Below are 15,313 nucleotides of genomic sequence, written 5' to 3'. Positions count from 1 at the left end.
GACAGATGGAGAGACCATATTTACAAATGATATGTAATAAACAAGTAAAATCCACAATATAAAAAGCTCCTGCAAACATATTTTTAAAACTAATAGAAAAATGAGTTAAAAGGGTAAAAAAAAAAAACGGGCCAAAAAAAGGGTAAAAAAAAAGGGGGTTAAAAAAAAGAAAAAAAAAAAGTCAGCTGGGCACAGTGGCTCACACCTGTAATCCCAGCACTTTGGGAGGCCGAGGCAGGTGAATCACTTGAGGCCAGTTTGAAACCAGCCTGGCCAACATGGCGAAACCCCATCTCTGCTAAAAATACAAATATTAGCCAGGTGTGGTGGCACACACCTGTAGTCCCAGATACTTGGGAGGCTAAGGTGTGAGAATCACTTGAACCTGGGAGGCGGTGGTTACAGTGAGCCAAGATTGGACAACTGTACTCCAGCCTGGGGGATAGAGTGAGACTCCATTTCAAAAAAAAAAAAGAAAAAATATTCACATAAGAAATACAAATGGGCAAGCCAGCCATGGTGGCTCACGCCTGTAGTCCCAGCTACACAGGAGGCTGAGGCAGGAAGATCATTTGAGCCCAGGAGTTTGAGTCCAGCCTGGGTAACATGGCAAAGACTCCCATCTTGAAAGAAAGAATGAAAAAAGAAAGACAGATGGCCAATAAACACGTGAAAATTTGCTTAACTTCATCAGTAATCAGAGAAACATATTAAAACAAGATACTATGTCTGAATATGATACTGGCAAATATACAAAGTTTAGTAACATCCAGGGCTGGTATGAGTGTAAGGAATAAGCACTCTTATACGCTGTTAATGTGAAAAAGCCAGAGGGCAAACTGACAGTATCTATCAAAACGTTTAAAGTGCATGATCTTTAAATCTCAAATCAGTAACCTAACCTTCTACCTTAAGACACCAGAAAAAGCAAACTTAACCAAAAGTGAACTTAACCAAAAGCAAGCAGAATGAAAGAATAAATAAAGATTAGAGAAGTTAATGAAGCAGAAAAATGAGAACAAAGAGAACAAATAATGAACTCAAAGTTGGTCCTTTGAAAAGATCAATAAAAATGACAAGCTTTTGGCAAGACTAAGAAAAAAAGAAAATTCAAATTATTATAATCAGTAATGAAAGAGGGACTATCCCTACACCAACTTTAATGGAAATAAAAAGGATCATAAGGAATCACTATGAAATGTATGCCAACAAATTAGATGACTTAGATGAAGCAAACTCCTTGGAAGACACAAACTATCAAAACTGACGTAAGAAAAAATAGAAGGTCTGAATAGACCTATAACCAGAAACTGAATTAGGAAACAAAAAGTTTCCCACAAAGAAAACATCAGGCCCAGATGGCTTTACTGGTGAACTCTACCAGATATTTAAAGAAGAATTAATAAAAACCAACCACAAACTCTCTCAAAATACAGAAGAGGAAGGAACACTTCCCTACTCATTTTTTGAGGCAGTATTACCCTGATACCAAAACCAAAGATCTCACAACGAAAGAAAACGAACAGACCTTTTCTGACAGTGGTAAACAACTATGAAAGAGAAGAAAGGGGAGGGGAGGGGAGGGGAGGGAGAGAGAGAGAGAGAGAGGGAGACAGGGAGAGAGGGAGACAGGGAGGGAGGGAGGGAGGGAGGGAAAGACTACAGACCACTATCTGTTATGAATACAAATCAACAAAATACTAGCAAACTCAATCCAGTAACAAATAAAAAGAATTATACATCCTGACCAAGTGGGACTTATCCCAGGTATACAAGATTAATATCTGAAAAATCAATGTATAATATACCATATCAATAGAATAAATGACAAAAAACACACGATCATCTCAACAGACACAGAAAAGCATTTGACAAAACCCATCACCTTTTCATGATAAAAATACCCAACAAACCAGGAATAGAAAGGAACTTCCTCAACCTGATAAAGGGCAGCTAGGAAAAACCCACTGCTAACATCATTCTTAATAGTCAAAGACTGGATATTTTCCCCCTAACGAGACAAGTATGTTGTCTCTTAGCGTATCTATTTAACATTGTACTGGAGGTTCTAATGGGGCATTTAGGCAAGAAAAGAGCTGCTGTGAGAGTTCATGAAAACAATGCATCTGAAGTATTTTTCCCATGGTTGGCATGTAATAAGTGCTGAACAAGCATTATCTTTTGTTCGGTGATGTAGGTGGTTGTTGATGGAGCCTAGAACCCTGCCTCTACAGTAGCTCCCACCAATTACTTTTTCACACTGACCAACTTATCTATTCATCTTGACTTTTGATTTCCTGTTTAGAGACTAGAATTGCTGGAAGGTCTAAAGCAAGCATGTCTAACCGATGGCCCATGGGCCACATGCAGCCAGGATGGCTTTGAATGCAGCTCAACACAAATTCGTGAACTCTCTTAAAATGTTGAGTTTTTTTTTTTAAGCTCATCGGCTATCATCAGTGTATTTTATATGCTGTCCAAGACAATTCTTCTTCCAGTGTGGCCTGGGGAAGCCAAAAGATTGGATACCCCTGAGTCTTAAGTTTAGGTGGATGTGGATTTCTCCAGTAAGACCAATCCTGGCTCTTAGGGCCCACTGACAGCCACACCAGCATTACATAGCTGGTCCTAATGGAGGCAGCACTCAGTGGTCCTACCACAAAGCCATTTAGTGATGCTGAGCAGGAGTACATGGCTACGTCAGAACTCCAGGCAGGAAGAGACTCCGGAGAGCATCCAAGCCAATCCTTCATCTCATTTTATACATGGGCAAACCGAGGCCCAGAGAGAGAACGTGATTTCTCTCGGATTATTCAGTAGGTTGGAAAGAGAGCTGGACTTCAGGGTCTGGCATCCTGGATTCCAACGCCAGCCCCGAGGTAGAATAAAGCAGGTTATCTACAGGCTTGTGCTTTAGTTTTTCTACCAACACACCAGGCACACAAGACTGAGCCCGCCCACATCTATCTTTTTGTTTTAATGATATACTTTCTCACCTAAGACTCAATCAAACATCTAATGCTCCCTCTTCAGCTCCTCTTCCTAATCACTCAGCAGTCTGTGGTTTATGATGGCCTCTTGCCCAGGATACTGATGAACAACGTCCACCTGAAGGAAAGAATGTGAGCAGCCATAAAATTACAGTGTAACTGACACAGGAGAACACACACTCCAAGTTTCCAGTGCCGTGGATTCAACAAGATAGCGGCCTTCTCCTTGTGGCCTGGGGTACTCGCTTTGGGCTATATTCTGTCCCTAAGTTGTGGTCACAGCCTCACGCCTCTTCCTCTTCTTTCTCTTGACTCTGCCCCAAGGCAGATGAAAACCTGCATTTGGAGGAATTTTATATGTGGCCTAAGGTTGCTGACTGTATGCCTTTTGTGCCCAAGAGGATGAGTTAGGCATTGATCAAAAGACATTCAGAGTACTGATATTACCATATAACTAATCTCATTCACTCCTCTTACCAACACCTTGAGGTAAGAAATTATCTCCCTCATTTTACGTAGTAAGAAAATCTTGCCCTAGGTCTCTAGGAACAATATACTACTAGCAGCTCTGACCTAATTCAGTGGGCCCAGAGTGCCATATTAAGTCACAACTGACTGCTGCAGAATGCAGTCAAAGGAGAAGAAGACATATGACATAGCTATAAGGTGAAGGGAGTGACTGTCACAAATTGAATATGCCCCATCTACTGAATCTGTAAACTTTTTTTTTTTCGGGGGGTGGGGGTGTGGAGACAGAGTCTCACTCTGTCACCCAGGCTGGAGTGCAGTGGCCTGATGTCGGCTCACTGCAACCTCTACCTCCCAGGTTCAAGCCATTCTCCCACCTCAGCCTCCCGAGTAGCTGGGACAACAGGTGCATGCCACCACACCCGGCTAATTTTTGTATTTTTAGTAGAGACGAGGTTTCACCATGTTGGCCAGGCTGGTCTCAAACTCCTGACCTCAGGTGATCCACCTGCCTCGGCCTCCCAAAGTGCTGGGAATACGGGTGTGAGCCACTGTGCCCGGCCAGGATCTGTAAACTTTTAGTCACTGAAATCACTAAGTCTAAAATCATTCCATCATTTATGCAATTCAGTGGGCTTCTGAATCTTTACAAGAGTCTACAAAAGATGCAGGCACATGGGGGATGACTACAAGGACAGAACTAGCAATTCATATTTGCAGACTTTGGGCTATTGTAACAACTTATTTTTATCCAACATAATTTAAAAGTCTTTCTTCATTAGGGCCCTGTTTCTGGATCCCATATACCAGGGCTATTACACAGAAGTTCATCCACATGAGTTAAATGATCAGGCACCCAGGCTAGCCCAACAGAACATAACAGTTTCTGTGGATAGCTACATGCAGTGTTTCCAAAAACCGATCCACAAACTTTTTGGTCAACACCATTATTTTTAAGTCAGGTTTTTAAAGCCAGAGCCTGCCCCATGCTATAGGTGTAGCGCCACATTATCAAGGAAGAAGGAAAGAATGTTCTTACTTTCTGTAAACCAACTTGGCAAAGGTAGGTGGGTGTTGAAAGAGCCACAGTAAGGCTCCTTTTGTGGACACCAAGTGAATTCAACAGGAACTGCTCCGAGGCAATCACTTACAGGAAAAGCCTAATGTCCAGAAAGGCCACATGGTGTCCAGCATAGGGAACTACACACACACACACACACACACACACACACACACACACACACACACACACACACAGGCTGGAAGTGTCCTAATGTCCAGAAAGGCCTCATGGTGTCCAGCATAGGGAACTACACACACACACACACACACACACACACACACACACACAGGCTGGAAGTGTCAGTGTGAGGCTCCAGCTAGATCCAACTTGTCCTTAGAATCCACATACTTCAAAAGCCAGGATTTTCCAATTTACAACCTGTGAATGATTCCAAACCTCTTGGAAAGCAATGTGGCAATGTGAATCAGTATTGTCAAGATGACCGTATCCTCTGGCCTAGAAATTCTTACCCAGGAATTTATCCCAGGAAAGTAAGTCAACTGAAGCAAAGAGCTACACACTACAAAAATGTTCATTTCTAGATTATCTATGATAGTGAAACCTGGAATAGTGTATGCTAATGGAATATCTATAAGGATACTAGACAGCAACAAAAGAATTAGGATAATCATAAACAACATAACATTTTATAAGATGATGTTGGATAAAAATGGCTGCATGCAAACAGTTTCACTCTACAACTGCACTGGAATATATGCATTGGAATATGTACACATTTGAAAAGTAATAGCAAGCTCTGTTACAGGAGTGGGAGCATGTTCTGTTACAATGGTAAGTAGAATTTTTTTTAACATTTAACATGGTAACATTGTATTTTCAACTAAAAGAAAAAAAAGGTCCTATAAAGCAAAAGCTAAAATCTTCACAAATAAGTATTATACTACCAATAGTAAATAACATATATTCACAACTTATTCTGTGTTAGGCACTGTTTTAAGCCCTTTCGTGGCTACTACCTGTATTTCATAACATCTATGAGGTGGATACTGTTATTGCCATTTTACAAGTGAGAACACTGAGGCACAGAGAGGATAACAACTTTCTTAAATCAAATACCACAGTGTGACAGAGAGAAACATTCCTTGTGCCATTTCTACTATGGGTCATCCACCTGCTAAAATTTTTATGTCTGCTTAGACAGACATGATGAAATCCTTAGCAGAAGCCTCATGGGTAGTGAGCTTCAAAAGGAATTCCAGAGGCCTTTCATGCTGCAGATACAACCAGGTTTTCCCCCCCACTCGCCAAACTGGAATCTAGGAGGTAGAGAAAGACAGAGGCTAAAGACCAGCAGGCTCAGCCCACTCAAATTTCAGAAAGACAACAGAGACCAAAGGAGTTAGGACTTGCCTAAAATGATGTAATGAATTAGAAAAAGAATGAAGACCAGAGCTCGGAATCCTCACCCCAGCAGCCTTCAAGGCTTGCTCCTACCCTCTGCAGACCAAGAAATCCCTCTCTGCAGCTCTCTTCCCTTTCAACTGCCTCCCTTTGATCCCTCAGTCCAGCTACCCTCAGACTTCGTCTGTCCAGAACAGTCCAAACTGCACCACCTTCTCTTTCTTCTATAATCTTCAGCTCACTCTGCCTCCACTTCCTTTCCTCTCCTGCCCTGCTGGTAAAGGTGTGCAACTTTTGGAATTTCAGCTTTAGTATTCTTTCCACATGACAGCAAGTAGAGGAAATTGCAGGTTACTTTTAGCAGTAGACTCCTGCCCTTCCAATAAGGGACACTGTTCAAACATACTGAGAGACAGAGATGCTAAAATCAGCGTCTGGAAGAGAGGTCCTTCATTCTGACTCTGGCCCTGGCCCAGACCACCCATTTGGCTCCCTGCACCTCCTCAGTACCCTCAAAGCACCCAGGCTTCCTCTCTCTGACCACATCATATTGCCAGAGTCTATCTACTACTACTAAGGGACTGCCCAAGAGTGGGGGCCTCTCTTGTTCATGTCTATCTCTCACACTTCATATAGTGTAGTTACCAATAAAAGTTTGCTGAATGAGGAAATGAGTCCCTATTCATTCTCTTCCTGAGGGGGTCTCTCCTGACTTTGGTGTGAAGACTCAATTCTACCTATTCTTGGGCAGGCAGGGACTCTGCCCAGAGTACTCCTCTAAATGTCAGGCGCTACCCAACACCTCAATACCACGTCCCCACAATCCCATAACACAAATACCAGCTTCCCTAGGCCACACCCTTAACTCCACATCCTTTCCTGTTTCTTTTTTTGTTGTTGATTTTTTTCAAGCTGGCAGTGTCCTGCAACACCAATGACAGCTCTGCGGTTTCAGGATGTCAAAGGCAAAAGGCCATTATGCAAAACAGGAAGAAACTTTGAAAGAAAAAAACTTAAGGCATTTTTAGAATATACCCTGTCATGGGGCCAAGCAATGATTGAATCCCCTGCCAGGGACCCTCCCCATGACCTCTAGGCCCCCGTGGTGGGGCAGGAAGGAGCCTGACCTCACACTGTATCCGTCACACTGCTGACATAATCCTGCCCCTTCCCTCAGTGCAACCTCACCCTAGCACTCCAGGCTTTGTGCCAAATGACCCCGGCAGACAAAACTGCTCCTCAGAGAGAATTTATCTCCATTGAGGACATTCTAAAGGGAGTAACTTCAAAGTATACTCCTTGGGAATAGCCTGGCACACTGGCCTGAGGCTTTATTGATCTAACCCACCTGAACCAGCCCCAACTGAGAACCAGGTTCTGCCTCTCCCTAAGAGAGCTTCTCCCTAAGAGAATTCCTAGAAACCTAAAGTTTCTCACTATGGCCCCTCCCTAGATCTCAGGACCACCTAGAGGTGGGAGAGCTGTGCTATATGTTTCAGAATCTGATTTGCAAGCTTGCTCCCACCTTCCTGTGCGTCACATCTCAATGATGTCAACAGCACTGGTTTAGCTAGCTGTTGTTCACCCACCACCACAGCCCCAGAGCCACAGCAGTCCACAGAAGTCCAGCACAGGGACTTAGCTGCTAAAGAAACAAATGGAGAAGTTACTAAGAAAGCATCACGCCCACCGATTCTGTCCACAGCAGATTTCTGCTCAGCCAGATCCTAAGAGCCTATCCTGCAGCCTGGACCTTTGCCCCTGCCCCCAGGCACTTCCTGGACCTAGTTTCTTTTTTAATCAGAATTCTAGACACATCGTTCAGCAATAAGTGATACTCATCTGCCAGCACTAAGCAAATCTGGAATTTCCAATGAGTCTATCCTTTTGTAAGACTGGCTTGAAAATCTAGCCCTTCTCAAAAAACATTCAACACTTTTTTCCTTTTTTAGAAAGCTCTCCCACAGAAACCATCCAAAAAGTACATAAAGCTTTCTGCACAAGCATCACTACATCACTAAGAAAAAACAAAAACTATATATGTATATGTGTTCAGCAACAGTTGAATGATTTTTTTAAGTTATGGCATATTCAGCTGACAGAATATGATACTGCCTTTGTGATTTTTAAAGGTATAGGGTCAAGTCTGTGACAGAATCTTAAATGAAAAATGCTGAACACCAGGCTACCTACATGAATCTATGTCAATCTATCTGTCCATCTATAAAAACAACAGCTGTAACACTGGGTGTGGTGACTGACACCTATAATCCCAGCGCTTTGGGAGGCCAAGGCAGGTGAATCACTTGAGCTTAGGAGTTCGAGATCAGCCTAGACAACATGGCAAAACCCCATCTCTACAAAAAATACAAAAATTAGTCAGGCATGGTGGTGTGTACCTGTGGTCCCAGCAACTCGGGAGACTGAAGTGGGAGAATCGCTTAGCCTGAGAGGTCGAGGCTGCAGTGAGCCGTGATCACTGCACTCTAGCCTGGGTGACAGAGCAAAAACCCTGTCTCAAAAAGAAAAAAAAAAAAAGATATCAGCTATATTCTTAAACATGGAAAAGACTAGTAGGAAATATGCCGGTATGTTTCTTTTGGGTGATAGGAATTTGGGTGTGCTTTTATATCTCTTTCAACTTTTCAGATTATTTTCAATGAGCCTGCATTACTTTTTACTTTTAAAATGAAGGAAGAGATTATCCCCCCTCAAAAGGCAAAAGAAAAGACCCATACCCCTATCCCCAACATCCCTGTGAGGCAAGTCGTTCTCTCTCTCTCTCTCTCTGCCTGGGCTTTGTGAGGGGCTCTGGAGAAGCAGCGGGTGTGGGGAGTGGATAGAGAAGCAGCTACATAACACACACAGACCAGACTTTAAAATCAGTGCCAAAGAATTCAGCAACAGCCAATTATATAGTCCCTGGCCTTCATTTGTGTAGGGAAGGGGCGGGCTGAGGCCGAGCTGCAAAGTGGAACCTGAAACACTGAGTGTGTGACTCACCCCTCTGTCTTCTAAGGACAAATCCCTTTAGGCCACATTCACCCAGAACCAGCTCCCCACTAAACCCTGTCCCCCACCCCCAAGCCCCACTCTCCAACCTGGAGGTCTCTGACTTACAGAACAATATCCTGAGATCACTCCTTGAGCTAGTGACCGCCTCAGCTCACCCTGCAACGGCCGAGATCAACACAGAGGCCCCTACAACTCAGGTCTCAGGTCTCTACAATCTCAATTGCAGTCTGGCTCCCAGGAACCCCTACCAAGTTTAGGGACAGGAGGGACCCTGTGAGTCTAATCCCATGCCTTGTTAATTCCCCTAGGAGCCAGGGTCTGGCTGGCTGGCCTTACAGTGACCTCACTGCCCAGGGACCACACCAGTCTATACCAAAGCCAAATGTAAAACTGTCACCGTGCCAGGCCCTCAAAGGATTTAAGCTTCAAGGGCAGACCATTTGTCCTAAGACAACTGGATTGCTGCTCCACTGGATAGAAAAACTGGAATTTCCAGGTAGATGTGGGTTCAAGCAGAATTCCAGTCTCTGCTTCTTCACAGTAAGAGCAGAGAACAAAGAGTAAGAAACAAGGTACAGGAGGCACTGGGTAAACAGATAGCAGGGAAATCAGCAGACTACTGAATAAAACCTCTTTCACAAACACACACTCATAGTCCAGCTGAGTGCAAAGGGGATGAGGCTGCTGGCCCTGTTCCTTAAGTCTGGATGGTCCCTAGGGTGGAATCTGTGGAAGGCTTGGACTGCCTTGCCATTAACTGCCCCATAATTCCCAGCCCATAAATTAGCTTAGTCCCAGCCTGGAAATCCCTACCCTGCTGCTACCCAAAGACCATAATACCCAGTGATATCTCACTATAATCATTATAAAGCAGCAAGTTAAAGATTACTCAGCAGAACTAATGCATAGCTTCAGAAATTAGAGGAAATTTTTCAAACAACCAAATAAAACCAGGGCTGGAGAATTTTGATATGAACTTGGAGTTTCTGAAAGAAGAAAGGAAGAAATGAAGGAGGGAGGGGAGTGATAGGGAAAGGGACAAATACACACTTTGGTTCCCTTAGATGACGTCAGCACTGTTTAATTATGCCTCCCCTGCCTAAATTAAGAGTTCCTGAAGAGGAGGCATTTTGTTTTCTTCTTTGTAGCTCTAGTGCCCAGCACAATACAGGAACACTGCTGGAACTGAAGGAATGAAGTTATCAGATGCCTTAGCCATCACGGATATCCATACAAGACCCTTCAGATGGACCCAGAGACACACCTTGCAGGGATCTTCTTCTGAAATGCTAGGGCATATCAGGTCACCCCTGAACCTGTGCACTAGCCAACTATTGAATAGTAACCTCCAGGAAGAGCACTAGACAATCCCATCGTGGAATGCTACAGTTCTAAGAAGCTGCAGTTTAAGTCCAATCCCACATTTGGCTCTTGCTCCCCATTCCCCAAGGAGTTTCCATTTGGTTCATCAGAGGCTCCACTGCAGGTGGAGGAGGCGCCTTGTGTTTGCTCAAAGTCTGGAATGAATTACAGCAGCCAGGGATCACTCTTATCGCCATAGGCTGTGTCTAAGAAAGCGACCAAGTTGCACCATGAAAGCAAACCAAATAGTCATGGAGGGTATTTCTCAATCACAGACTGTTAGACAAAGAATGTCTGTGTATACGTCAATACATTATTTTCCACGAAAAAAACAACAGGACAAAACTGGCTTACAAGACTAGTTATCTGGAGCCTAAAGCTTCAACCCCCAGGATGAAGCTCCACCCCAAGCTGGAAGGTGATGAGGTTCCAAGGCTCATCCCCAAAAGGGCAATAGAGTCCCTTCCCAAGCATCAAAGTACACTCTGTCCTGGGCAGCCTGCTTGTGTCCACATGTGTGCACATGAGGGAGGGGGAAACTTGCTGGTAGAGAAACACTCGAGAGCTGAGAGCCCGGCAAAGACCAGCAAGTGCTAGGGCACAAGCCCTGGCAGAGGTTCAGCGACAGCCCCCATAAAAACCAAGGAAACCGGCTCATGAGCAAGTGCTCCTCGGGTGCCCTGGCTACCTGTAGCTGCTGTTTGCTGGTCCAAGTGCCCATCTCTAGATCAGAGTCTTCCCTTTGAACAAATGAAGAGGATCTCCTCAAAGCATAGGTGGGCAAGAGCGGCCTCTGAGGCTTAAGCAGTCTAACACTCACTCCCCTACCCCCCTGAGGGGACTGTACCAACCATCCCAGGCCCCAGCTGAGCCCCCAGGCCAGCCTGCCTCTCTCACCAGTTCAGCTTCAGGTACTGCCCACCTCCCCCCATCACCCTACTCATCTCCAGACTGGCAGTACCACAGCTGATCAAGTCCCATTGAGCTGCTGCCCAATCTGGGCAGAGATAAACGTGACAGGGGGAAGAAGCCCAAGGCCACTGTTCCTCCCATCTCAGCAGGCAAACACCCAGGTGGCCAGAAAAGAGGGCCTCACTGCAGGGTTATAAGTGGATGCTGCATGGCCCCGCTGAGGACCTGAGACAGCGTTAGGAAAGAAGCATAGCATAGCACCTGCAGGCCTAAACAACCTGGGAGGATTCCCTGGAGAAAGCTGTAGAATCCTCAGGAAAGGCCCACCTTCCCAGTGCATCACTCACTCCTGCAAGCCTCACATTAGCCCACAGCAGGGTGCCCGGTGTCGGGGCGGGGGGTACTATGGCTCCAAACCTGCAGCCTGCCCCAGGTCACACTAACCCAAGTCTATCTGAAGACTATACCAACGCCCTGACAGCTCCAACAGCAACCCATCAGCAGTCAATCTGGTGCCTTATGTCCTCCAGGGAAGGGCTTGCCCATAACCCACACCTGTCAGCCGAGAGGAATCTCAGCATCTGGCCCAGACGCCTGGACACCAGAAAGTAAAGCCAAGTCGGGGAAAGGAACTGCAAGTAGTGAAAAGGCCACAACTCTAAACCCCACGGATGCTTTCTCCCACCAACCTCAAAACCACCCGCAAGGGCTTTGGCTGACACCTGCCCATGAACAGATGGGCTCGACTCCCCCTACCCACACACTCCCAAGGAGACTTTCAGCTTTCTCAAGGCCTCATAGCCAGGAATCTCTACTCTGAGAATTGTACCTAACCATCCAAACCTACAGGCCCTATTAAAATGAAGAAAAGACCTCTCGGCTCCCGTTTCTGGGGCTGCCTCAGCAGCAGCCTAAACGTCACGGTCCCTTGCATGTCACACGAAAGCAGCCAAACTAGAGAAGGCACTCTCTCCTCATCCTCCAAAATGCTCTTTCTCAGGAAGTCCTTTCAAGGAGCCAATTACAGTCCATTTAGAAACACCAGTAACTGGTGACAAACCGATCACTAGCAACACCATTACAAAACAAAACTAAGCAGAGATATGGTCACCACCTTGTCTCTTACGCTTCCGAGAGAAGATGTGATACTCAAATACCAATCTAATCAACTTTGCGGTACTTTTGTTTAACTTGCTAATTATTTTTTCTTTCTGTGCAATATCCAGGCAACAACTAAAAACAAAAGCAAAAAACCTGGCCTTTTTCTGGCCTGGAGACTCAGTCTCTCTCCCCCATCACTCTGCTGTTCAGAGCCATTTCCGTGGGAGTCTGAAAAAATGAAACTTTTTAAAGGTCCTAAGCAAATATTATTACTATATTATTATTATGCGGTGTATTGAGTGCTCGTATTTTTTTTTTTTTGAGACAGTCTTGCTTTGTCGCCCAGGCTGGAGTGTACTGGCACAATCTTGACTCACTGCAACCTCTGCCTCCCAGGTTCAAGCAATTCTCCTGCCTCGGCTTCCTGAGTAGCTGGGATGCCACCACCCCTGGCTAACTTTTTTGTATTTTTGTAGAGATGGTGTTTTACCATATTGGCCAGGCTGGTCTCAAACTCCTAACCTCAAGTGATCCACTCCCCTCAGCCTCCCAAAGTGCTAGGATTACAGGCATGAGCCACCGTGCCCAGCCTGAGTGCCTGTATTTAATGTACACGATCTCATTTAGTCTCAAAAAAAAAAAAAAAAACCCTGTAAGGTAATCATCGACAACCACATTTTACACAAGGAAGAGATTTTGAGAAATTCGATAGCATGTCTCAAGTCAGACACTTAGCAGCAAGGCAGAGTCCATTTCATTTTATGGGACTAGTCTGCTTCCCAGAATAATCATCAAATGCAAAGGAATTTAATTATCTGCTTAAAAAAACAAGCCCCCATTATTACCACAGTTCATGTCTGACCAATTCCAAGATGTTCTTCCCAAACTTGATATGAACACATTGACACAATTACTGGCGAAATTGAGCAAGAGTATGCAGTAGCCAGGGCTCTGTGGGAAAGTGACAGAAAACTCCTATTGGCAGGATGTCATCCTGCCTGCCAGGGCCCCTCACTCACAACAATTGTCTAAAACCTAGCATTAGAAATGAGAGACCACCTGTGTGGTAACCCTGGAAGCAACCTGTGGTTGCCTTGGGCCTGTGGGCCTGTAGGTTACAGGTCAAAGAGAAGTCCAGACTAGGCTCAGCCTCCTGCTATGAGGAAGGCAAACTCACGTACTCAAGCTCTCCGTCTATGTTGAAACAGGCTAGAGGTCAGCGTTCAGATCATCTGGGCAAGATAATTGAGACTCAGGCTGCTACCGGAAGTACCAGAAATGGGCAACGTGGTGTTGACTGGTTATATTTTAGCCCTCTAGCCCCCAGAGTACACAAGCTCTCTGCCCCTGGGAGAGATCCCTGCTCACCTAGGTTTTGGGTACCCACACCGAGAGGAGGCTAGGGGGAAGGGCTCTCGGTCACGATCCACATAGAGGAAGAAATGAACACACAGTGACAATTTACTGAGGGCTTACCCTCATTAATTAAGTCCTTATTTACATTGTTCACATAATCTTCCAAAACAACCCCTTGAAAGGGTGACCATTTATTATTCCAGAAGAGAAACCTGAGGTTCACTTGGCCCAAACCATCAGGAGAAAAACCCACTCTCAGGAGAGTGGCTCTATGGCAAGACACGTGAACCGAGAGGTCAGTCTCCTTCCCCACCGGGAGCCTCACGTCAGTCCCCAAAAGGGAGTGGATTACTCGAGGTCTCTACCAGAGTTCTCAGTGCAAGGCTGCTCCAAGCCCTAAGCAGACCCAAACTCCAAAACTTCCTGAGCCTCGGGCCACAGCAGGGAAGTCTCCAAGGCCTTCTCTGGTTCTGGGGCTAGAGGGGCCTCGGGACTTCCCTGTGCGGTCCCGGCCCTAAGCCTCCAACAGGACTCCCCAGGGACCCACCTCCCAAACCTTCTCTCCCATCCAGTCCCGAGCCTCTGTCTCGGATTTAAAACTCTGATCCAGAAGAGGGAGGCTGGCTGTCGTTGAAGAGCCAGCCTGAGGGAATGTCGGGGGACCCTGTCGGGGAAATCCGGGAGGGGGTCCCAATCCTCGGACTGGCGCCGACCCGAGTCCTTACCGAGCAGCGGGGACTCCTCAGGGCAGGCGGGCAGCGGCAGTGCGGTGGTGTGGGGCACTGGGACCGAGGTCAAGTTGCTAGCGGGGCCAGGGCCAGAATCCGAGACTGGGCTGGAGTCGCCACCCGGGCGCGGCTGGGAGGAGGCGCCTAGAGGAGGCGGCTGCCGGGCCCCTCCGGTCCGGAGCTCTCCGGAGGACTGCCCGATGGCGGCGGCACCGTTCGAGCCGCCCTGCAGCGGTGTGGAGACTCCGACCAGCTGGGGCAGGCGGCTCAGGTCGCGGCCAGCCAGGTAGTAAACGAGGGTGACGCCAAGGTGCAGAGCGCAGACCGCCACGAGCAGGCGGCAGGCCCGCTGTAGGGACGCGCCGGGCATCGCGGCGCTGCCGCTCAGAAGCGGCTCCCGAAGCCTCATCTTCCCGCCGCCGCTTTAAGAAGGGTGTGGGTACAGGAGGGGAGGCGACCCGCCCGCGGGCCGCCGGCCAGGCGCTGCCCCACAGCGGCGGCTAGGGGAGGGCCCGGAGCGGGGGCGGGCAAGCGCGGCGCCAGGGGGCGAGCGGCTGAGAGCTGAGACTCCTGCGGCCGGCCAGACCTGGGAGCGGCGAGAAGGCGCCCGAGGCGCGGGCGGGGAGGGGCGGGGCCCCGGCGGAGGCGGGGGCGGGGCCGGGCGCGGGGTTTTCTGGACGAGGGCGGGAAGGCGGGGCAGCCTGTGCCGGGATGGGCGCGCTGGGCGGGGCCTCGGGAGGGTGGGCAGCGGGCGGGGCGGCCTCGTGGGGTTCCCGGAGTCTGACTTGAGCTCCGACGGTTGGCCGCGCACCGCCCTCTTCCTCCCGAGCGTTTGCGGCGGAGCTTCGGTCGCGTTGAGCCGCGCCTCCTCTTCTTCCTCCACGCTGCCTTCGACAGGCCGCGCCACTTCCTGGGGTACGAAGGGACTCGGGTGCGAGCCTGGGCCTGCAGCGCGG

The 15,313-nt window shown here is 47.4% G+C and overlaps 1 protein-coding gene across 5 annotated transcripts in view; it reads right to left on the bottom strand.

The window, feature by feature from the left end:
* B4GALT1 (beta-1,4-galactosyltransferase 1) overlaps positions 1–14,951 on the bottom strand; it is an 87,585-nt gene extending 72,634 nt beyond the window's left edge. For all 5 annotated transcript variants that reach the window (XM_032753895.2, XM_032753893.2, XM_032138778.3 and 2 more), the window contains exon 1: positions 14,355–14,951. In XM_032753895.2, the coding sequence (XP_032609786.1) occupies positions 14,355–14,766 (412 nt within the window). In that variant the 5' untranslated portion in view covers positions 14,767–14,951. The remainder of the gene's footprint in view (positions 1–14,354) is intronic.
* Between the last annotated feature and the right edge of the window lie 362 nt (positions 14,952–15,313).

The sequence above is a fragment of the Hylobates moloch genome, unplaced genomic scaffold (assembly GCF_009828535.3).
Source record: "Hylobates moloch isolate HMO894 unplaced genomic scaffold, HMol_V3 SCAFFOLD_19, whole genome shotgun sequence".
Lineage (NCBI taxonomy): Eukaryota > Metazoa > Chordata > Mammalia > Primates > Hylobatidae > Hylobates > Hylobates moloch.
Note: the sequence above shows the minus strand (reverse complement) of the source record. Positions and strands in the feature narration are given on the sequence as shown.